General features: G+C 31.3%; 1 protein-coding gene across 1 annotated transcript; it reads right to left on the bottom strand.

The window, feature by feature from the left end:
* Window positions 1-1,235: 1,235 nt before the first annotated feature.
* On the bottom strand, window positions 1,236-26,367 carry LOC139520216 (CD209 antigen-like protein C). The gene is made up of 6 exons (XM_071312687.1): window positions 26,036-26,367; window positions 10,774-10,942; window positions 4,710-4,819; window positions 4,362-4,472; window positions 3,467-3,526; window positions 1,236-2,443 (listed from the first exon to the last, which is right to left on the bottom strand). Exons 1-6 carry the CDS (start codon window positions 26,100-26,102, stop codon window positions 2,211-2,213), a joined length of 750 nt encoding a protein of 249 aa, XP_071168788.1. The 5' UTR covers window positions 26,103-26,367; the 3' UTR covers window positions 1,236-2,210.
* Window positions 26,368-26,832: the final 465 nt, after the last annotated feature.

Below are 26,832 nucleotides of genomic sequence, written 5' to 3'. Positions count from 1 at the left end.
GGATCTTTATGCTTTCCTCCTTCAACCCAAACAAACAACGAGAGGTGTACCTTTCACTTGAAAGAATCGGCGAGTATCTCATGTATTTAACATTTATTGGACCATTTGGGCAATGCATAAATGAAAAGAGAAACAAGAAGTTGAATTGCAATATTTTTACTTATTCAGAGTAAAAATGTTTCTCATACAAAAATAAACAATATATAATATATACATATACATTTTCCAACAAGATAATAACAGAGACATATAATGTATTATATGTCTCTGATAATAATGAATGCAAAACATAAAACGATAATAAAATAATACAGAATACAATAGCTTGGCCTAGGAAGGGGTCAACTAAGCCAAGCCATATAAAGATATAAAATGATAAATGTAACACATGCTACATAAGCATACAAAAATGAAGATGGTAGCCAACAAACTTAATAAACTGGCGTTATTACCAAAATACATTTGTAAACGACCAAAAATATATATGAACATCTAACCAATATCTTAAATAAAAAGCTAAAGGTGTTGAAAAGGGGAAGGAGGGTGGGAAAGTTTATAAAATCTCAAAATAAAAATCTTGTTTACAAAACTATCGATCTGTAGATAAGCAAGAAAGTGTAATAAGATACATAGTGAAGAAACTAACCAATGGGCATCCAGTCAAAAGAGCGTAATGCAGGGGTTCCCCAAAGGATTATGAAAATAATCAAAAAGAAATGAATTAATGGTTTTTGTCGTTTGCATAAAATAAGTTATTAAAATAACTTGCCTTTAAAGTTTCAAAATATTTTTTTTATAAAATAAGCATTAGCTATATATGTCCCTTTTTTAAATGGTTTTGAGTTTTCCTTATTAAGGGAGAACAAGACAAATATTTACACAAACACACATTTTTAAAGTATTAACTTATTTTCTAACCACTGTTAAACGATTAGTACCATGAATATCTTTAGCCCAATAATACATGATTTGTCAACGACATATATATGATAAATAACAAAGTTTTCGTTAATGTTCCGTTGATGAGATTATAACAAATCTGACATCTACACATCCCGTAAGCAAAGCTGACCTCAGATGGCTTTTTATCGTGATGAAGTTCAATCTAGAAAGACACTTTGGATACAACTAATAAATAAGTGCTTATTAAAATTATACCTGACCGTGCTCGTCTGAATTTAAGTATTTTACTCAAAATTGAAATGGTTAAAACCAAGAAACACATACCAATTGAATTGATTGCTCGCATTTTTTTCTTTTGCGATACCTTATTTTTAATTCAATTAATTGTACATATATCTACCATTCATAAATCATATAAACGTAGAAGTAGCTGAAAAATATCTTCGTAACTGCGAGCACCTACGATGTTTCTACATTTAAATTCCAATCTTCTATACACATTCATTGTAGTACCATAAAACATCTATATTGCAAACCGCCTAAACAAATTGAAATACGTTTTATTTTTAAAGAAGATTTTGTATTCTTGGTAATTTTTCATGAAATTTTGAATTAATTATTTCGTCCGTCCTGTCTTTGAATTTTAAATGAAGTATGAAAAATGTGTCAAAGTAGAAACTTCATGAAATAAAAAATATATGAAAATGTCAACTTGAAAACAAAAAATGTTCTGAAATGGTCAAAATTTCATCAAGTATGGCATGTTTTTTTTTAGCTAGCTTGAGTACCCATGATGGTCATGCAAGGTCGGCTAAATAAATACCAGACACATGTTGTATTACAAGATTGAATAAATTTGGAAAATAGTGACCGAGATTATCATGAAATTCCGCAGTTTATATATATGCATTTTCATCAGGAATTCAATTGCCTGTTTTGTTCGTCCGATATCACATTTATTCCAAAAGCAAGAAAAAATGTGAACTTATTGTACTTGAAATTCCATATTTTAGATCAAGATACAGTAAATTTACTATGTTACAGATTTTGGTAAATAAAACAAATAAAAAAAGTTTATATTAGTTCATATTCCCTATTTAGGTAACCAATCAAATTGCAGGAAAAACCGAGATATACGATTACTTTTTCTCGACTTTTAAATTCTAATTAAATGATTTAGAAATATATTATTGCAATTATGTTCATAAAACATTAGTAACATTGCATCACGTTCATATTAACTTAATGTTAAAACTTCATCAAAATGTGCAACCATACGCTTGTTCCGTCGAGTGTTTTTAGTGGTTTTAACACACGTCGAAGAACATGCGATCCATGAAATCGATATATCCTGCTCCATTGATGTGCTGTATTTCACAAGTACTGATTGTGCTATTGAAGAAGTAAGCACAACATCCAACAAACTGCAAACATTTACAACCGCATCTGATCAAAGACTTTTCATCTGGGAATGAACTTATGGCTCCACCTAAACATGGTTTATACCGCATGCAATATTTTCTACCATTTGCAGGAGGATCTGAAATAAAGTTTATAGCAATACATAGGAACAGTTCATTCATATGAAGATCAATAGAGCTTGTATTGCTCACACTCGAAATGTATTCTGGACTTTTCCCGCTTTAAACTTACTATGTGTTAAGCATTGCTATACACCTTTCCTGCATGAATAGATTTAACATTGAGACTGACAAAAAAAAAACAAAAAAAAAAAACAACCAGAAATTCCAAAAGATTCAATTTGTTACTAAAAACATAATTTTTTCCATCCAATAGACACGAACTTAGCATATTATGTCAACGACTGTTGAGCCACAGTTCCGAAAACGTTTTGATTTTATTGAGAGTTTCTGATGAGTAGAAATTTAATCACTTCCTACATGTACCTAAGATATATTTATCGCCCCTGATGTTTTATATTATTTCAAGGAATATAAAGAGCATGAGGATACCTATAATTAGTTTTCAGTTTGAATTATAATTCCATAACATTTGAAAAAAGTAAAAGCACAAAAATACTGAACTTACCAGGAAAATTAAAAAAGGAAAATCCCTGATAAAAATGGCAGATTTTAAAAGTTCAAAAACATCAAACGAATGAATTGATACGACTTTCAGTTGAAGAGAATGAGTTAAAAATTAGTCAATCAAATTCGTTAGATGTCCGTTTGCCCTATCTGAATGAAATATTCAGAATTATCAAGGCTTTTCGAACATTTAAAATGATACGATAATAGCGGGACAGATAGTGTAAAATGCCGTCGTTTCTACCAATTAAACAAACTCCCTGATTTCCACCACATTAATTGGTATTTAATTCAGGTTTCCGTTAAACGAACCAAATGAAAAATGTATATTTATTATTGCAAATTCTTTACCTCTGGTAAAATGCGAAGTCTTATTACGATGACAAACATAAATAAAAATCAATTCTGAAAAATGAATGATAGCTTAACATTATACTATACCGTAGCATTCTAATCATTTATAAAAGCATTGCAATAATTTTCAATTTACAAAAATCGGAAATCGTATAACTAACCTTGAATTACTGTTGTTGTTTGTATTATTGTAGTCGATTCTGTGACTGTTGTTGGTGCAACTAAAACAAAATACAAAATTATGAGTAAACGTCAATAAGACTGTTATTTTACGAATTAAAAAAATAAATCTTTAGGTCAACATGCAATCATTATCTCTTTCTCCCTTTCTGTTAATCTCGATGATTGAAAGAGTAAAAGTGGCTTGGACAAATGTACAATTTAATTGAATACAGAAAGATACAATCTCAGAGTATTTATCCAATCATACATCCTATTATATGTCAGTGTTCATCTCATACGGCAAGAACATAAACAGGGCAGAAAAAACTATTTTGTTCCGATCAGCTATTTGTACAGAGTTTTTATATGATACTTAACGAGTTCTACACCTATACCATATAGCTTACAAACTTAAAATATTGTCTAATACAAAGGAAATAAATCATATATTGGCAGTTGATGGTAAACTAAGAACCATTCATACAACTGAAGAATTGAATATTGATATACATACTTTCAGGCAATAATCATGATAATGAAAATTTTGAATACTTTGTTTAACATGTCTATTCGAATAAAAGTTTATTTTACAGGCAAACTAACATTCAACAATCTTAACTTCAGGAAATTATGTCATTAATTTACGTGCCATAAACATACGTTTACTAAAGTCTAGAAAGACATTTGATATTTGAAATTTGAATTTGAATTTCTGATGTGTGAAATTCAAATTCGAATAAAATATAAGATGAAAGCTAATTGATCAAATGCAATGACTTTTGAAATGAGTCCCATACTTTTTGATATTGGACCCCTTTTAAAATCAGTGTCATAGGTAACATTGCATGTTACAATTGTGATTTTTAGCACATTTTTTTTAACCAAATATATTACCTTCGCTAACCTGACAGATTACATTCTTAGGCCAACCACATGTTGCATCGTTCCATCCGTCTGGCCATAACTCAATACAATCCTCGTCAAATGTCCATTGGTCTGGACTGCCTAAATCAGATGATAAAGATACATAGAAAATGAAATAGTCGGCAAACAACAAGAAAGCAACCGTGATTTTACATCTTACCATATACCATATAAATCGTGATCACATATCTGTGAATTTCAACTGATAAGTTCAAAACTTAAATTTCAGATCTTAGCTATATATTTACATTATGTCTTAAAAATTTGTTTTTACTAAAATTATTTTTTTTTAGATTTCGTTCAAAACATATGTTGTACCTGGTTTCCATCCTTCTTCAGCTGGTTGTAACACTGACGAATCTTGCCATACATACACTCCTTCAGTTTGTTTATCATCCAGTCCTATCCAGGAACTTCCTATGCCCTTTCTAATAAAATTATTTTGCTACATCAAAACAAACATATAGCAAAATATTAAATCTACACGAACATATAATTTATTCTTACTTTAGATATAGAGTTATTACCACTGTCCGTAAAAATCATTTAAAATAGTTAAAGTAACACCTTATTCATAACAAGCTTTTAATTTTGTATGTTAAATGTGCTGTACGATCACATAAGCTTCATAAACACTTGGCGCTCGAATCAAAACAGTTAAAATATCAAATATGCCTAGGAGTACATAAAAAAACAGTACATAGTTTTAAAGATGTCGTAAGTTGAGTTTGAGTATTTCCCTAAGCTAACATCTTGGAAGGGTAAAAGATTAGTTTTCTTATTTGACTAACCAGAAAATTTTCAAAATTGAGATGGAGTTGAGTATTTCCTTTGGCCGCCATTTTGGAAAGATATCATGTTGATTTTTCTTATTTGACCAAACAAATTAAGTATCCTTACTTGATCGTAGTGATGAAAGGAAATTTGAGGACAGCAGAATGAAAATTTAAAAGTTAAGAAAACAAATGTTTCTTTGGTCAAGTCGTCAGCACAATAAGTTAAATATGGCTGATTTTTGAACGAATATAGACCTCAAACATGGGGACAAACTTAAAATAACTCTGGCTAAAATTGTGGCAATCGAATCCTATTTGTAGGTTTTAATCAAAAGGCAAGATATCAATTTTTTTTTTACTTTGTATCAAACAATATACACACACTCTTACTAAATGAGACGTATTCGTAAACCTATTTATGTTCGGTACAACGAACTTAGTTAAAATAATAAATCAATCTTAGGTTTATGGGTATAGGAACTCGGTTAGCGGATATAATTTTTTAACGTAAAGGTTGTTCGTGTTTCGTATAAGTACAGAACACAAATGTCTTCAAAACTGTTGAAAGTGAGGAATAAATATCCACCAATCAATGAAAAGCAAACACATAAATTTTTTTTTTGCACATAGAGAAACATTACTCATTGGTTTCTTACCACATATATCACTAAATACAAGCAGTTACTAAATAACATTAACACAGTTAAAGATTGGTCCTTGATGTTTTTATATCCGCACGATGTCTGATCAAATAATTAGATTATTTCTAAAAAAATCTGATAGGATGATAAATTTAATGACTTATTCTAACTGAAATTTTGTTAGCGTACCATATTTAAACACATTCCAGGTAAACTCAATTGAACATCATAATGACTAATAACATCAAATGAGTGTTAAATATCAGCATTGTTAAGGATTTTTTTTACAAATTTTTCTTATTTTTCTCATTTTTAAAACAAAACTATTGTGTTTACCAAAGAACTACTCGAGAAACACAACATTAAGATTTGCCAAAGTAATACGGAAAGACGTTGTAAAAAGGTGTGTCTATGGGCTGCACTTTGTAAATGTATCTGTTTCACAAACCACGCCTCCTTTTGGGAGATATATAATATTCGTAGATATCTTGTTTTGTTTACGTACTGGTTTCCAGTTATGTTTCCTATGTTGCATATCATAGACATGATAGATACATAACTTGGGAATATTAAAAGTATGTATAACCATGGCCATAAATAGGAGCCGCCTTGAATTCTTAGGAAGACCCAAAATGAAGGGAGGGGGAGTACAGAATGTAAGTATAAGATTAAACTCTAAGACGTTCGGGGAATATAAATGTTATAACAATACTGACCAACCCTATATTTTGACCTTTGAAAATGAATAGAGCTTTCTATCCTAGAGAATAAATGTTTACAAAAGTTCAGAGTAAAAGTGGTACAGTTTTATCTTTAAAAGGACTTCCCATGGGAAATTGCATTGTCTATATTTACAGAAATGCAAGGTACAAGGTAGAAATGAAAAATATATGTGCAAGGAAGTAAACAAGTCAGATCAATCAAATGGAGATTATTCTTTTTTTCATAATTTTATTTTGTGACCTCATTAAGTTTTACATACACAGGTTTAAGTCCATATGCCCCACAATACATACTGACTATCCGTGGTGAATGGTAGAAATGACAATCGCATTTAACGGCAATTGTTTTGACCATTATATACCTAAACACAGCAACATTAATTCGGTTTCAAACCTTCCACTTCTGCACTTTGACTTTTTTAATGAACTATCGTATTTCTTCTAATGTACATACCAGTAGAATTGTCAAATATTGCAAACAGTATCATATTAAAAAAACTCATTTAAATTTTGATATATATTTTAGTTGTATGGAAATGTTGTATTGATTAACTGTATTTTGTAGGAACTTATACAAACAAAACTGTCATTTGGACGCAGACAAACACTTCCATCAATTCGATAGACAACGGGTCAACAATGGATTATTGAAGCGTTTTATCTTTATTTTAATCGTTGTGTGACTATTGAATAATATCCTTATATATTTTCTATCGTAGAATGTGTCAGAGAAAACATAAAATCAGTTCTTTTATTTCTGTATCAGCTCTGTGATTATGCCTTTGTTTGATAACATATTTACATATTCTGTTTCTTTTGAAATATGTCTTTTTGTCTATGTATGAAATGTGTTTCTTGTAGAACACGTAAAATATTCAAGTACCGTGGTAATAAAACTTGTCACGATAAAGTTTAAATTGATTTTATTTAAATGAAAAAACCTTCACTACAATCTGTAAAGCACTTTATTTAATTGTCTTAATCATAATCAACGGCTTAGTTCCTTTAAACTATTTCTCTGTATAATGTGTATATAGTAGATCATTAAAAGAAATTTTGGTACGCAAGCACTATGTCTTGTTTGTTATAACATGTATTTATACCACCCAAGATGTGTTTTCATTTAATAACAAGATTTGTTTACGCTTATTAATCATCACTCTACAAGTCAACATAAAAATAATGACCATAAATGAAAATCAAGGAAGCCATTGATAAAATTGAAACAAGAAAATAGACAATAGTTAAAGAACTAAGTATCCCGCACCAATCAGCTGTTGTATGCTATCGAACATTATTCTTCCCTAAAAAAAAACCTGCGTAAATAAGATATGTCCTTCGAACAAATATCCTTATGTTACAAGATTTTTATTTCTGATCTTGGTGCAAAAAGTACAAACATAGATACGGAAGAACTCACATTGTAATGTGCCAGAATATACAAAACAATGTAATTTAAAGTAACCAATAAAAAAGTAAACCAAAACAAAATTGATAGTGACTCTACATAAAAAAAGAAGATGTAGAATGACTGCCAATGAGACATATCTCCACAAGAGACATAGTGGCACAGCCATTAACATCTATAGGTCATCGTACGGCCATCAAAAATGTGCAAAGCCCATACCGGATAGTCCGCTATAAAAAATTTCGAAATCGCAAATGTAAAATAATTCAAACGAGTAAACTAACGGACTAATTATAAATGTTAAAAAAATATGTTACACAACAACAAACGACAACCACTGAAGTACGGGCACCTGACTTTGGACAGGAACATACATACAGAAGTTGGCGGGGTTTAACATGAAAGCGGGATCACATCCCTGTCTCTAACCGGGGACAATTGTTTTACATTACAACATAAAAACGAACTATAAAAATTAGTCCCATAAGACTCAATAGATAAAAAGAAATACATATAACAAAAACATAGAGTGGACGTTGACGGTTACTTGTATATTTAACTCAAAAATAGACATCAGCAAATCTGTTAATTATTTCGAGACTACCTAATGTCTTGTCTGGTGTTAATTTACTTCATGTAAGATTAATATATCCTTCCACAAGCGAGCAGGAAAAAAAACATTCATAGTACGATGTACATTATAGTTGTATGCCTATTTACAATTGATGCACTTATACTTTATAGCATAAAACTATCTAGCACATACACATCAGAATATGATGATTTGCTACTAGTATTTTAATGATTTCAGACATACATAAGATTTGAGTTGAAATGAAACCATTCAAAGTCTCTTTTTTTTCTAGTATGAAAAAGATATTCTAAAACGCCTTTAGTCAATGCAGTTAAAAAAAACACCGAAAATTGATACAATGGAATATGTAGACAGCTCTCTCACAACCAAAACGACATGACTGTAAAATATGAAGTCAACTATAGTATGTACTGAAGTGGTTAATATAAGAGTCGAAAAATCGTCCTTGAAATACTGACGGTATAACTTTTCTATATTGTGTTACTTTCTCCACAAGTACACGTTTTATTATATCCACAAGAAAAATTTCTGAAAATAGTACTAACGCAAAACAGATTAGATTAGATACAGAGTTTTCCTAAAATGTCATAAAATTGTCTGGTAAATAGATGTAAAGTGTTAATATACGGGTGAATTCCTCGCCAATCTATTTCGACCTACTTTACTGCACAGGAACATTAAAACTCTCCACAATGTGTGATATGGTAATGGAAAATATTGTTTTATAAAAACATTTTGCTATATTGTGTGAAACCTAATCAGATATCAGTTTTAAAATAGTTATATTTATAAATTCTATAAATTTTAAATCGTAACAAGTGTTGACACAGGACAGTGTGAATAGTAAATGTTTTACTGAATTAAATGTTAGTTTGTTTGACAGTATGTTCTCCACGTAGTTTTTGCAACGATTATGCTCCACATGATGTTTTCTAATCTATTTTTGTTTCCCTGAAAGAGCCCTTTATCAAACAGTGTTCCATATTGAAAGCCGTCTTTGATTTTTTTCAAGTAAAATAGCAATAGATCAAAATTTGGAGAGTGAAAGATCGCCCTTAACAATTATGACATATTATATGTAGCATTTAATCTTAGTGGCTCCGGAATATTGTATTATAACACAATGCTATCTAAATGAATCATATGAAAACACTGGATATCAAACAATGTTTGTCAGGCCCCTGTGCCTAACCATTGATCAATACAGACTAGGCTCTGGTATATATTTACCTAAAACCGTTTCCTTTTGTGCCGAAAGTTGAGAAATTCATTTACAATAATAGGTTTAAATCTTCCTATATTTCACTATTGCTAAGGTGTCAAAAATAAAAATAAAAACATTTATTTGAATATATAAAACAATGAAGATGGTAAGGTTCAACTCCATTATCAATAATAGAAATATAATAAATATTCAGCAGGACAAGATCTACAAGTAAGTCATTATGATCGACATCGTCAGTCGACTCCCTATTGAAATTTTGTTTACTTTAATGATGATTTTTACAAAAAAAGCTGACTATGCGGTATGGGCTTTGCTCATTGTTAAAGTTCGTACGGTGACCTATAGGTGTCAATGTTTGTGTAATTTTGGTCTCTTGTGGACGGTTGTCTCATTGGCAATCATACCATATCTTCTTTTTTTATATTGTTGAAAATGTATTTAAGCGACATATGTCTTTTGGAACCTCTTGTTCCATTGTGTGTCAGTATCGATAATACAATATAAAGTGGTTATCGATTGGTAAATTTACCTGCCTAAAACAAGTGTAAGGACCCTTTCATATGTGTTTAACAATCACAAATACGAGTTAAACTTATCAAAACGACTATCAAACTAAGAAACTGATTTTAGAATGCATCGCAATTCTTTATAGTTTTGAAAGGCACATTGTCAGTCATATCCACTTTTATTTTGATAATTATAGATTATCGTTGATCATCTCAACGAGATTGATTTTCTCGCTTGAGCTGGTACAGCGAAAGTGAGAAAAGCAATCGAGTTGAGATGACCAATGATAATCTGTTTATCGCTATTTTACCTATGACGACGTTGTCAATTTCATGTCAATTTCGTTAGCAACGCCACGTGGCCTCCCTAGTTTCTAGCGATATTTTTTCCATCTTAAGCGAGAAGCATGATATGAAAATTATCACAAAAAAAGATCAAAAGAAAAAAGCACAAAATAGCGATAATACTTGATATCATTATTCAAATATAAATAAAATATGATACTTACTCTGTAAATATATCAAAGACGTTGTTTTTCTCTGTTGTAGTCTTTGGGTACACAAGAAGTGAACTCCTGTCGATACACCACTGAACTGCATCATCCCACGATCTTGTAACAGCAGCGTCTGCTAAGTAGCATATTCCATTTCTTAAAGACCAGTTGCTGTCGGGACAGGCTGATAAAAAAAAATGAAATGACGTATTTTTTGGCTTTCAATATGAACGCGAGTCACATAACTATTTTCCAAGAATAACAATGTGGGTTTTGTACACATCATATCAGAGTTAAGATTGAAATCTTAAAATGGCCCCTTTTTCATCCGCTGGTCCGATAAGAAATCGATATTTTCTTAACAACAAGGCTGATATCGATTTGAGAGTCATATAATATGCATTTGAGAAGATATATCATGGTTAGTTGTGGTATTTGGTAATATAATACTAAAAGACAAGAGCGACCCAATTTCTGACTCTGCTAAAACTGTTTATTTACACAAAATTCGGAATATAGATGGAGGCACGAATGATGCCAAAGCGACAATAAATCTTATATATAGAAAATAAACTGACAACGCTTCGGCTAATAAATAAAAAAACAAACAGACAAATAATAGTACAAAAGACACAACATAGAAAACTAAAGACTAAGCAAAACGAACCCCACTAAAATCTGGGGATGATCTCAGGTGCTCTGAAAGGGTAAGCAGATTCATGGCGTTAGCTAAAACAATACCGCCTTCGTTTCTGGTGTATAAATAAAATGTATGTACCTACAATATTATTTTTCCGATGTTTAGTTATAGTTCAAAAAGCTAAAGATGTATTCAAAATTTCACCAAAAGCTGTTATATATAGAATGAAATTCAAAACAGTGTGGCTGTGGCCATTGATTGACACATTAAATTCATCCATTGACTGGGACAATATAGGTGAACGTTTGTCTGTAACGACCACTGTTCACGACGTACCTACGATAGACATTTAAACTGTGGGGTCACCAAAGGTTTCTTAACGCCTTTAATTATAAAATAATTCGAAAAATTTATCAGGAATAACCTTGATGTTTTGATTTATATAATTGATATAAATCAAAACATCGTGTTATTTCTGATTAATTTTTCGAATTACTTTATTAAGGTGTTGAGAATCTTTGGTGACCCCATAGTTTAAGTGTCTTTAAAAAGTACATAGTGAGCAGTGGTCGTTACATACAAACGTTCACCTAAATTGTCCCAATCAATGGATGAATTTAATGTGTCAATCAATGGCCACAGCCACACTGTTTTGAATTTCATTCTAATCCATTTACTGTTCATTAACCTTCATTGTTTAGGCATGACATTTTATTATTATTATTAGGTCTTTCCACTTTTCTGTGGAAAGACCTATTGTTTTTCTTCTGATTATTTTTTTTTTCTTCCGCCTAATTTTGTTCTTGCGATAAACATTTGTTTCGCAATATGTCGCTTAGATATTTTGTATATGATATCGAACAGTTTATGCGCTTTTGAAATTTACCCTGCGTAAACGAATACTTTTCTTTGTAGGAGTTATCTCCCCAAACACTGTTTTCCTTGTTATCACATCTCCTTCGCAACCGTAAAAGATTATGACAAATTTATTTTACAAAATTGCTCGTTATATCCTTCGCATGATTTGTCCTATTTTGACCGAAGCGATATGACCGCTCCATATGAGAGTTATTTCCCCTTATGCATCTGATATAAGTGATATGAATTTCTATCTTATAAATCATAAGTGATAGAGACCTAGGATCTTTTGATTTGAGGTCCTTGGTCCCAAAAAATGAAAATTAGGTCAAGGTCAAAAGTCAAGGTCATATTCTAATATTTGAATTTGGCTTATTTTCACTTATATCCAAAGACTGTATAAGATATCAACAAATTATTTTTACTAAATTGTTAGTTGCGACATGTCGTAAGATGTAAATTTTGATTGCAAGCGTACGTTGAATGTAAAAGGGAGTTTTCTCCCCTCTTGTATTTAAAAATACGCGTTTGGTGATATAACTCATTAACTAAATATAATTAACACCTATGGTCTTTTGATTTGAGGTCCTTGGTTTATGACCTTGAAATTGATCTCAAGGTCATAGCTTAATTTGACGTTCTAGATTTTGACCTTTGCTTGTATTCTATATGTATACATGATAAAGATATACAACTTTTAGAAAAAGGTCTCAAACCATTTAACCTTGAAAAAAACCAACCGGAAGTGACTTTTTGTAAACCGGAAGTAGCTATTTTTTGTACTTTATTAATATAAATATGGAATCAGCTTACTTGAGCTATCATTTGACGATTGAAATAACATTTCAAACTTAGTTTCACAACTTTTCATATCAAAATACATTGTTTTGATGGAAAGACCTTCAATTGTTCTCTGAACAATTGGTTTTTAATTATTATTATTATTATTATTATTATTATTATTATTATTATTATTATTATTATTATTATTATTATTATTATTATTATTATTATTATTATTATTATTATTATTATTGTGCTGTCTCTTATAAAAAGTAAAATCACAAAAATACTGAACTAAGTGGAAAATCAATTCGGAAAGTCCATAATCACATGGCAAAATCAAATAACAAAACGCATCAAAAACGAATGGACAAGAACTGTCATATTCCTGACTTGGTACAGGCATTTTCAAATGTAGAAAATGGTGGATTGAACCTGGTTTTATAGCTAGCTAAACCTCTCACTTGTATGACAGTCGCATCAAATTCCATTATATTGTCACCGATGCGTGAACAAAACAAACAGACACAATTGGTAAAAATGTCAAAAATAAAGTAATCTTTATAGATTGAATGTGAATATCGAGGTCGTTGAAAAACATACAGTACACAATATTTTAAATTAAATTAAAATGCAATTTCATTAAATAAAACCTTATAAAATCTATAATACATTTATTTGCTGTCAATCAATCGAGGCTGTCTACTTTCCGTTTTTATTTTCGAATGAAAAGAGCTTGTTATAAACTTAAGGATATTGCTAGTATTGTTATTCATCTGTGGGGCCTGAAATATTCGCCAACCATCACGTTCACGTTTAAACACTTTTAATTGTCGACAGCAAACAAGTATGATAATGTTAAAAAAATAAAAACGTCTTTACATCTATAACCGAATAAAACAGAATGCGGATAAAGTTATGCATTATAACTAGAGATGTCAAGTCGGTGAAGTTTAACTATTCGACTTCTCGTTGGATTTACCGAGCGATACTTCAGTACTCGCTCGGTAAAACATTTACAAAATAGAAACACAAAATTATACCCATTTTATGATCTTAAATCATTTTATACTATAATTAGTAGATCATTTATTACATGTATAAACTATGTATAACTGGTAATAATCTAATCAAGTAATTAATTAATATCTATAGAAACAATGTTACTCCAGCAAGAGTACTTGCATGGGAACCCGGCGTAAAAAAAACATATTCAATGATCAACAAAGGAGTGATGATTAGAACTTACTGATGTAATTAATCCTTTTCTGATGGTCAATACAGGGTGCAACGAATTTTTCCTTCTTTTTTTAAAATATTTTCTTCTCAACTTTCTCTGTGACGTAGCGATTTCTCAAATTCGTTAGGTAATTAACAGTCTTGCTGGTTAAAATATATACTCTGACGGTATAGAGGTGGGGTTAGTTCTAGATAACGTAAAGGGTACGCCTTCGAAAAATGCTCTTGTTCATCTATCCTACATGAATATGTACCTCTGTTTGGAGGAATTCTAATTGACAGTTAAATGCAAACATTCGAAGCGTATTTTAATTTTTATTATGGTTATAATTTCCCGAGAGGCGCTCCCAATAAAAATGGTCTTTTTGTTTAAACAAAATTTTAATTTATATATTATATTACCAAATGCCACAATTAACCATGATATATCTTCTCAAATACATATTATATGACTCTCAAAGCAACAACATTATAACATTAAACCGATTAGTCGAGTATCATTTTTGTAATCGATACTCGGTACTACCGAGCGATACTCGAGTACTCGAGTACTCGTTGACATCCCTAATTATAACATTGATACGGTACATATATTAAACATTATAACATACACAAGTAACGTAGACATATGGAAATGAAAAGGAGCACTAGCTATCAAAAGTCATGTTCACCGATTTGACTCAATTTTTTTTTAGTTTAGATATATTCAATTTAAAACTTCGAAATTTCAAAAAGTCTAAAATAAACTATTTACGGAGAATCGGCTGGATTATATTCAGCTTGGTTTCGTGTGTACTTTTAGTCTAGACGCCATCTAGTTAACTATCGAGTTGAACTCCGAAGATTTCTGAAAGTCATATAAGCGATATAAACATAAATATAGATAAAAATAGATAGCGAACTCGTGCTATTGGATTTTCCTAGGGCTGTTTAAATTTATATTAAAGATTAAAAAGATATGTTAATCATCGTTTAACTTTTATAATAATGATGTTTTCTGGATCGGATCAGTCAAGCAAAAGCCTCGGTCACACCTTACCGGATAGCACGAACGGACAGAACGAATGTCGACCGTACATCTAACGGACGAGTACCGCATAATAGTTATCAAAAGTACCAGGATTATAATTTTATACGCCAGACGCGCGTTTCGTCTACATAAGACTCATCAGTGACGCTCAGATCAAAATAGTTAAAAAGCTAAATAAATACAAAGTTGAAGAGCATTGAGGACCCAAAATTCCAAAAAGTTGTACCAAATACGGCTAAGGTAATCTACTCCTGGGGTAAGAAAATCCTTAGTTTTTCGAAAAATTCAAAGTTTTGTAAACAGAAAATTTATAAAAATGACCATATAATTGATATTCATGTCAACACCGAAGTGCTGACTACTGGGCTGGTGATACCCTCGGGGACGAAACGTCCACCAGCAGTGGCATCGACCCAGTGGTGTAAATAGTTATCAAAAGTAGCAGGATTATAATTTTATACGCCAGACGCGCGTTTCGTCTACATAAGACTCATCAGTGACGCTCAGATCAAAATAGTTAAAAAGCTAAATAAATACAAAGTTGAAGAGCATTGAGGACCCAAAATTCCAAAAAGTTGTACCAAATACGGCTAAGGTAATCTACTCCTGGGGTAAGAAAATCCTTAGTTTTTCGAAAAATTCAAAGTTTTGTAAACAGAAAATTTATAAAAATGACCATATAATTGATATTCATGTCAACACCGAAGTGCTGACTACTGGGCTGGTGATACCCTCGGGGACGAAACGTCCACCAGCAGTGGCATCGACCTAGTGGTGTAAATAGTTATCAAAAGTACCAGGATTATAATTTTATACGCCAGACGCGCGTTTCGTCTACATAAGACTCATCAGTGACGCTCAGATCAAAATAGTTAAAAAGCTAAATAAATACAAAGTTGAAGAGCATTGAGGACCCAAAATTCCAAAAAGTTGTACCAAATACGGCTAAGGTAATCTACTCCTGGGGTAAGAAAATCCTTAGTTTTTCGAAAAATTCAAAGTTTTGTAAACAGAAAATTTATAAAAATGACCATATAATTGATATTCATGTCAACACCGAAGTGCTGACTACTGGGCTGGTGATACCCTCGGGGACGAAACGTCCACCAGCAGTGGCATCGACCTAGTGGTGTAAATAGTTATCAAAAGTACCAGGATTATAATATTATACGCCAGACGCGCGTTTCGTCTACATAAGACTCATCAGTGACGCTCAGATCAAAATAGTTAAAAAGCTAAATAAATACAAAGTTGAAGAGCATTGAGGACCCAAAATTCCAAAAAGTTGTACCAAATACGGCTAAGGTAATCTACTCCTGGGGTAAGAAAATCCTTAGTTTTTCGAAAAATTCAAAGTTTTGTAAACAGAAAATTTATAAAAATGACCATATAATTGATATTCATGTCAACACCGAAGTGCTGACTACTGGGCTGGTGATACCCTCGGGGACGAAACGTCCACCAGCAGTGGCATCGACCCAGTGGTGTAAATAGTTATCAAAAGTACCAGGATTATAATTTTATACGCCAGGTTCAAAACGGACACCTAAGGGTGCTATAAACAGTTTCGTACTAAAAACTAGGGGTATTTCCCCAGTGAGATTTACATACTGATGGAATTCCCTGCTATTTATATACCACTAAATGAAAAAGTTGATTGTTTTTTATGTTCAATGTGGAAAACATATATTGAAGTTCAATTAAAATGCCACTTTTGTCAAGATTTAAAAAAAAAAAAATGTTTTTGTGACTTCCTACTATATGGGAGGCAACTCCATAAACAGCTGATTTTCACCTGTTGCAAAAAGCACTTTGATTTGTCAGGTAAGATAGCTCCTTTCGGAGCAGGCGAACGTAGGCTGAAACTACATTTTCTTAAATCAGCCGGATAAGCTCTTCGAAATGCATATTATAAGAAATCTCAAATATATGCACAGGTTACTGATCCGTGTGTCCAAAGGTGGTCTGTTTTTAAGGTTTTTTAGGGGGAAAATGCCTAATTTCCAGCTGATAACTTGTACCAATTTGCATGTTTAAACAAGAGATGTTGGATTTTTTTTTATTTATTCAGAAAGTTCATAGAATTATCTTTCCATTGATGTATAGATATCTATATAACTATGAATATCTGACTTCTGCATGATGGGTCCACTATTACACGCCCTGTTACAGAATGACGTCACGTAAAAAACTGTTGATTGCACCCTTAAGGGACAAATATAAAATATAGTGATGTTTTAGCATAGAAATGTGTTAGCGAATGGAGTAAAATAATTCTGAAAAATATTGTACGGCATGTATACATTAATTTAAAAGCATCAGTTTGGTATATTTAATGCAAATATTACAGATTTGTACATAGCAACCAGATATAAGAAAACCAGACTCTGCGAATATTGAAGTTTTTTAATTTTTTGCGACGTCATGATATTTTTATTCAATCTCTCATATATTTGGAACCAAAAGTTGCATATGAAAAGTGTAGATTTTTTCTACTTTGACCTTTACTCCTGATCAGTGTCACATAAATTTTTCTTCATTATAATATATATTTGGTACTTTTTATAGTCAAAAAGGTACACATGCCATTCCTAAGAAAAACACTATTTCAATATTTTCTCAACTCAGCTATAACTTAGTTCATATAGTACTAGGGACAAAATCTATTTAAAGTAACTTTATTCATGCCTATTTCATAGTTTTTATTCTATTTATTCAAAAGAAACCCTATTTTATGATTTATTTTCTTTGTAAAACTGATGAAAATGTGATACAGGAAATGTTTGGAATTTGCCAGTTAAACTGTTTGCCACTGGCCAATATGCCACTACTGCGCGACATAAAAAAAAAGCTGTAGTTTCACTATTCGTGGTCACAATCCTTAAAGTAAGACATCATTTTAATCGGTATAGTGTACAGATTCAGAAAAGCTGAGAATTTTTTATATATCGCATACAAGGTTTTGCTTAAGGGTGCTATAAACAGTTTCGTACTAAAAACTAGGGGTATTTCCCCAGTGAGATTTACATACTGATGGAATTCCCTGCTATTTATATACCACTAAATGAAAAAGTTGATTGTTTTTTTATGTTCAATGTGGAAAACATATATTGAAGTTCAATTAAAATGCCACTTTTGTCAAGATTTAAAAAAAAAAAAATGTTTTTGTGACTTCCTACTATATGGGAGGCAACTCCATAAACAGCTGATTTTCACCTGTTGCAAAAAGCACTTTGATTTGTCAGGTAAGATAGCTCCTTTCGGAGCAGGCGAACGTAGGCTGAAACTACATTTTCTTAAATCAGCCGGATAAGCTCTTCGAAATGCATATTATAAGAAATCTCAAATATATGCACAGGTTACTGATCCGTGTGTCCAAAGGTGGTCTGTTTTTAAGGTTTTTTAGGGGGAAAATGCCTAATTTCCAGCTGATAACTTGTACCAATTTGCATGTTTAAACAAGAGATGTTGGATTTTTTTTTATTTATTCAGAAAGTTCATAGAATTATCTTTCCATTGATGTATAGATATCTATATAACTATGAATATCTGACTTCTGCATGATGGGTCCACTATTACACGCCCTGTTACAGAATGACGTCACGTAAAAAACTGTTGATTGCACCCTTAAGGGACAAATATAAAATATAGTGATGTTTTAGCATAGAAATGTGTTAGCGAATGGAGTAAAATAATTCTGAAAAATATTGTACGGCATGTATACATTAATTTAAAAGCATCAGTTTGGTATATTTAATGCAAATATTACAGATTTGTACATAGCAACCAGATATAAGAAAACCAGACTCTGCGAATATTGAAGTTTTTTAATTTTTTGCGACGTCATGATATTTTTATTCAATCTCTCATATATTTGGAACCAAAAGTTGCATATGAAAAGTGTAGATTTTTTCTACTTTGACCTTTACTCCTGATCAGTGTCACATAAATTTTTCTTCATTATAATATATATTTGGTACTTTTTATAGTCAAAAAGGTACACATGCCATTCCTAAGAAAAACACTATTTCAATATTTTCTCAACTCAGCTATAACTTAGTTCATATAGTACTAGGGACAAAATCTATTTAAAGTAACTTTATTCATGCCTATTTCATAGTTTTTATTCTATTTATTCAAAAGAAACCCTATTTTATGATTTATTTTCTTTGTAAAACTGATGAAAATGTGATACAGGAAATGTTTGGAATTTGCCAGTTAAACTGTTTGCCACTGGCCAATATGCCACTACTGCGCGACATAAAAAAAAAGCTGTAGTTTCACTATTCGTGGTCACAATCCTTAAAGTAAGACATCATTTTAATCGGTATAGTGTACAGATTCAGAAAAGCTGAGAATTTTTTATATATCGCATACAAGGTTTTGCTTAAGGGTGCTATAAACAGTTTCGTACTAAAAACTAGGGGTATTTCCCCAGTGAGATTTACATACTGATGGAATTCCCTGCTATTTATATACCACTAAATGAAAAAGTTGATTGTTTTTTATGTTCAATGTGGAAAACATATATTGAAGTTCAATTAAAATGCCACTTTTGTCAAGATTTAAAAAAAAAAAAATGTTTTTGTGACTTCCTACTATATGGGAGGCAACTCCATAAACAGCTGATTTTCACCTGTTGCAAAAAGCACTTTGATTTGTCAGGTAAGATAGCTCCTTTCGGAGCAGGCGAACGTAGGCTGAAACTACATTTTCTTAAATCAGCCGGATAAGCTCTTCGAAATGCATATTATAAGAAATCTCAAATATATGCACAGGTTACTGATCCGTGTGTCCAAAGGTGGTCTGTTTTTAAGGTTTTTTAGGGGGAAAATGCCTAATTTCCAGCTGATAACTTGTACCAATTTGCATGTTTAAACAAGAGATGTTGGATTTTTTTTTATTTATTCAGAAAGTTCATAGAATTATCTTTCCATTGATGTATAGATATCTATATAACTATGAATATCTGACTTCTGCATGATGGGTCCACTATTACACGCCCTGTTACAGAATGACGTCACGTAAAAAACTGTTGATTGCACCCTTAAGGGACAAATATAAAATATAGTGATGTTTTAGCATAGAAATGTGTTAGCGAATGGAGTAAAATAATTCTGAAAAATATTGTACGGCATGTATACATTAATTTAAAAGCATCAGTTTGGTATATTTAATGCAAATATTACAGATTTGTACATAGCAACCAGATATAAGAAAACCAGACTCTGCGAATATTGAAGTTTTTTAATTTTTTGCGACGTCATGATATTTTTATTCAATCTCTCATATATTTGGAACCAAAAGTTGCATATGAAAAGTGTAGATTTTTTCTACTTTGACCTTTACTCCTGATCAGTGTCACATAAATTTTTCTTCATTATAATATATATTTGGTACTTTTTATAGTCAAAAAGGTACACATGCCATTCCTAAGAAAAACACTATTTCAATATTTTCTCAACTCAGCTATAACTTAGTTCATATAGTACTAGGGACAAAATCTATTTAAAGTAACTTTATTCATGCCTATTTCATAGTTTTTATTCTATTTATTCAAAAGAAACCCTATTTTATGATTTATTTTCTTTGTAAAACTGATGAAAATGTGATACAGGAAATGTTTGGAATTTGCCAGTTAAACTGTTTGCCACTGGCCAATATGCCACTACTGCGCGACATAAAAAAAAAGCTGTAGTTTCACTATTCGTGGTCACAATCCTTAAAGTAAGACATCATTTTAATCGGTATAGTGTACAGATTCAGAAAAGCTGAGAATTTTTTATATATCGCATACAAGGTTTTGCTTAAGGGTGCTATAAACAGTTTCGTACTAAAAACTAGGGGTATTTCCCCAGTGAGATTTACATACTGATGGAATTCCCTGCTATTTATATACCACTAAATGAAAAAGTTGATTGTTTTTTATGTTCAATGTGGAAAACATATATTGAAGTTCAATTAAAATGCCACTTTTGTCAAGATTTAAAAAAAAAAAAATGTTTTTGTGACTTCCTACTATATGGGAGGCAACTCCATAAACAGCTGATTTTCACCTGTTGCAAAAAGCACTTTGATTTGTCAGGTAAGATAGCTCCTTTCGGAGCAGGCGAACGTAGGCTGAAACTACATTTTCTTAAATCAGCCGGATAAGCTCTTCGAAATGCATATTATAAGAAATCTCAAATATATGCACAGGTTACTGATCCGTGTGTCCAAAGGTGGTCTGTTTTTAAGGTTTTTTAGGGGGAAAATGCCTAATTTCCAGCTGATAACTTGTACCAATTTGCATGTTTAAACAAGAGATGTTGGATTTTTTTTTATTTATTCAGAAAGTTCATAGAATTATCTTTCCATTGATGTATAGATATCTATATAACTATGAATATCTGACTTCTGCATGATGGGTCCACTATTACACGCCCTGTTACAGAATGACGTCACGTAAAAAACTGTTGATTGCACCCTTAAGGGACAAATATAAAATATAGTGATGTTTTAGCATAGAAATGTGTTAGCGAATGGAGTAAAATAATTCTGAAAAATATTGTACGGCATGTATACATTAATTTAAAAGCATCAGTTTGGTATATTTAATGCAAATATTACAGATTTGTACATAGCAACCAGATATAAGAAAACCAGACTCTGCGAATATTGAAGTTTTTTAATTTTTTGCGACGTCATGATATTTTTATTCAATCTCTCATATATTTGGAACCAAAAGTTGCATATGAAAAGTGTAGATTTTTTCTACTTTGACCTTTACTCCTGATCAGTGTCACATAAATTTTTCTTCATTATAATATATATTTGGTACTTTTTATAGTCAAAAAGGTACACATGCCATTCCTAAGAAAAACACTATTTCAATATTTTCTCAACTCAGCTATAACTTAGTTCATATAGTACTAGGGACAAAATCTATTTAAAGTAACTTTATTCATGCCTATTTCATAGTTTTTATTCTATTTATTCAAAAGAAACCCTATTTTATGATTTATTTTCTTTGTAAAACTGATGAAAATGTGATACAGGAAATGTTTGGAATTTGCCAGTTAAACTGTTTGCCACTGGCCAATATGCCACTACTGCGCGACATAAAAAAAAAGCTGTAGTTTCACTATTCGTGGTCACAATCCTTAAAGTAAGACATCATTTTAATCGGTATAGTGTACAGATTCAGAAAAGCTGAGAATTTTTTATATATCGCATACAAGGTTTTGCTTAAGGGTGCTATAAACAGTTTCGTACTAAAAACTAGGGGTATTTCCCCAGTGAGATTTACATACTGATGGAATTCCCTGCTATTTATATACCACTAAATGAAAAAGTTGATTGTTTTTTATGTTCAATGTGGAAAACATATATTGAAGTTCAATTAAAATGCCACTTTTGTCAAGATTTAAAAAAAAAAAAATGTTTTTGTGACTTCCTACTATATGGGAGGCAACTCCATAAACAGCTGATTTTCACCTGTTGCAAAAAGCACTTTGATTTGTCAGGTAAGATAGCTCCTTTCGGAGCAGGCGAACGTAGGCTGAAACTACATTTTCTTAAATCAGCCGGATAAGCTCTTCGAAATGCATATTATAAGAAATCTCAAATATATGCACAGGTTACTGATCCGTGTGTCCAAAGGTGGTCTGTTTTTAAGGTTTTTTAGGGGGAAAATGCCTAATTTCCAGCTGATAACTTGTACCAATTTGCATGTTTAAACAAGAGATGTTGGATTTTTTTTTTATTTATTCAGAAAGTTCATAGAATTATCTTTCCATTGATGTATAGATATCTATATAACTATGAATATCTGACTTCTGCATGATGGGTCCACTATTACACGCCCTGTTACAGAATGACGTCACGTAAAAAACTGTTGATTGCACCCTTAAGGGACAAATATAAAATATAGTGATGTTTTAGCATAGAAATGTGTTAGCGAATGGAGTAAAATAATTCTGAAAAATATTGTACGGCATGTATACATTAATTTAAAAGCATCAGTTTGGTATATTTAATGCAAATATTACAGATTTGTACATAGCAACCAGATATAAGAAAACCAGACTCTGCGAATATTGAAGTTTTTTAATTTTTTGCGACGTCATGATATTTTTATTCAATCTCTCATATATTTGGAACCAAAAGTTGCATATGAAAAGTGTAGATTTTTTCTACTTTGACCTTTACTCCTGATCAGTGTCACATAAATTTTTCTTCATTATAATATATATTTGGTACTTTTTATAGTCAAAAAGGTACACATGCCATTCCTAAGAAAAACACTATTTCAATATTTTCTCAACTCAGCTATAACTTAGTTCATATAGTACTAGGGACAAAATCTATTTAAAGTAACTTTATTCATGCCTATTTCATAGTTTTTATTCTATTTATTCAAAAGAAACCCTATTTTATGATTTATTTTCTTTGTAAAACTGATGAAAATGTGATACAGGAAATGTTTGGAATTTGCCAGTTAAACTGTTTGCCACTGGCCAATATGCCACTACTGCGCGACATAAAAAAAAAGCTGTAGTTTCACTATTCGTGGTCACAATCCTTAAAGTAAGACATCATTTTAATCGGTATAGTGTACAGATTCAGAAAAGCTGAGAATTTTTTATATATCGCATACAAGGTTTTGCTTAAGGGTGCTATAAACAGTTTCGTACTAAAAACTAGGGGTATTTCCCCAGTGAGATTTACATACTGATGGAATTCCCTGCTATTTATATACCACTAAATGAAAAAGATAAGATCGATTATGAATAATAAGAATTCATGAACCTCAAAAAATCTGACATACCATTAATTAGAATTTCTGACGCGAAATTTTCAATGTGCATTTATCCGTTTCAGATCCGTTCATCATCCGTTTTATCCGTTATACGTCCGGTAGAAGTCCGTTTCTCATCCGTTCAACATCCGTTTTATCTGTTAAACGTCCGGTAGTAGTCCGTTGGTGAATTTATCTTCCAGACCTCCAACGGATGTATAACGGACACGTAACGGATACAAAACGGAAACGAAACGGACGAGTACCGTACAAAACGGACGCCTAACGACGTTCAACGGACATTTTATCCGTTGGACGTCCGTTCAAAGTTTTGAACATGCTCACAATTTTCCACCGGACAGAACGGACGCCGACGGATAAAACGTACGCTTAACGGACAAGCAACGGATATGGACAGATGTCTAACGGATAAGAACGGACGTCTAACGGACATTAACGGATTGGAAAAAAGTTAACCGTTAAGCGTCCGTTCGAGCTATCCGATAAGGTGTGACCGAGGCTAAATAATTTAACTTTGTTCGACTTTCAATGTTGACATTATTTTCCTTTAGATAACAGAACATGCACAATTCATGCGTTATCCATCTCAAGCTCAGGGATTAAATTGAAGTTCACATGAATACGGAATCCATACGGTCGAATTATTCACTTGCAAGGCAATGATTCATCTTCAATGTTTCTTACAAAAATGTAGATTATTTTGACAAAAAAATGAACCATACTGGCTGCTAAAATCGAATTATTATTTCAGCATTTCACTTTAATAAATGAATGAACCATGAAAAAAAAATCATATTTTAGATCTTTATAATATATACTGTAGCTAGTGCCCCTTTACAAAACATGAATCCATGATATAAAAATGTAAAATACCGGTTTCATTTATTCATTATATTACTTTAAAATATTAAAACACCAACATTCACGTATATACATTATAGAAAAAAAGTTAGAATACAAGATTATAGGTACATTGTATTTAAAGCAAAAGAGTCAAGTAAATCTTCAAGAAAAGCTTTTATTCTCAACGGGACAATAATTGATATAAGCGTCATTGATGTAAAAATAAAAGCCATTAAAGCAAATAAAAAATTGAAATAGCTTTTAAATATAGTCTTTTTTTTAAAAGAAATACATTTCATTTACATTAAAATCTTTTATTTATGAAAATATCTGGCGTTTTTGTTACAGATCCATTGATAAGATTCATTGATAAACTATTCAAATAAGGCATGCAAAGAACCAATTAACTTGGTAATTTTATGAATAACAGAGACAAAGTATTCCACCAAGTGGTTGGTATACATATGCGGCCTTACTGAGTTCCTATTTGCGCTTTCACTGTAATTAACCAGTGCTAAACTATACAAATACCTTAAGATTTAAAAGACCAATTAATCATTTTAATGATAGTTACTGATGTATTGAAAAAAAAATGTTCAGATTTTTCTCAATACACCACCAAATCAAACATTATAGAAATCATTGTTCTTCTCTAGACCTTGTTCTTAAAAATTTCACACAGTAATCTTATGCCGAATTGGAATACAAACAAGGTGTATTTTTCCCCTTTATATTCTTTTTTCTTTCTTCTTTTCTTTCTGTTGTTTTAATTTTATTGCCATGTGTAATTTTTTTTTAAATAAACTCATCATAGATACCAGGATTGAAATTATGTATATTCGCAAGACGCTCGTTTCGTTTACAAAACACTCATCAGTGACGCTAAAAAAAAAAATAAAATTAAAAGGCCAAATAAAGTACACGGTAAAATAGCATTAAGGACCAAAACAAGTGCTGTTTTACTAGCGCATAATTAGTCTTAATTTCAATCATAATTACAACCAAAAGATTCTTGCTCATTTAGTGTCTATCTTAAGGTTCTTTATTTGTTATTCAGTTAACATTTCTAAGAATTTTAACTTACTAGTGAAGGTGTTTTCCACTCGAATCATCAGTATCAGATAAATAAGAACAAGTGTATGATTCCACATCTTCTTTTCTTGATATTTTTTTCAAACGGAAATGCAAATAAAACAAATTGCAATGCTATCTGAATATATTAATTAATATATAAGTAATAAGCTATCACCTGAATCACTATGATCTTTGATAGTTTACCTATCTCCTTTAAATATACTTATTTCCACTGTAAGATAGTATTACATCTTCGATAAGAAAATATTCACTTAAGATTGTTGTTAGCCAATCAAAGAAAACATAAGTACGGTTGAACTAGTTCGTAGCTTAGAGGTCAATGCACATATTAGGTATGTTTATAATTTGAAATTAGTACTACTATAAATGCAAAACTTTTCACATCAGTAACTCAATATCATACCCTATCAACTTTTCTGTTGAACCATTGTTATTTTAAACAAAACTTAAAACTCCGACATATCTGCACTAAAAGAGAAAAATTTATGATAGTTATCGCAATTAGAAAATTTAACAAGTAATTTTATAAATAGATGACTGGTGCAAAAATCAATCATGCTATTTCAATGTTAGGGTGCATTTACAAATACGTACTTGGGACAAAAACAAATAAAATAGTCATAGTCATTGTGTTATTTTTCTATTCTATGGTAAATTTTTGTATTCTTGTCTTTCATATTGCTTATGTGGTCTGTTTATATGCCTTTTTGTTTTTCTTTCATGACATAGTTTTTCTGTTTCTTTTTTAAAATTTTGAATGATAAGAATATGATATGGACTGCTGTA

Source organism: Mytilus edulis, chromosome 1, assembly GCF_963676685.1.
Source record: "Mytilus edulis chromosome 1, xbMytEdul2.2, whole genome shotgun sequence".
NCBI classification, from domain to species: Eukaryota; Metazoa; Mollusca; class Bivalvia; order Mytilida; family Mytilidae; genus Mytilus; species Mytilus edulis.
Note: the sequence above shows the minus strand (reverse complement) of the source record. Positions and strands in the feature narration are given on the sequence as shown.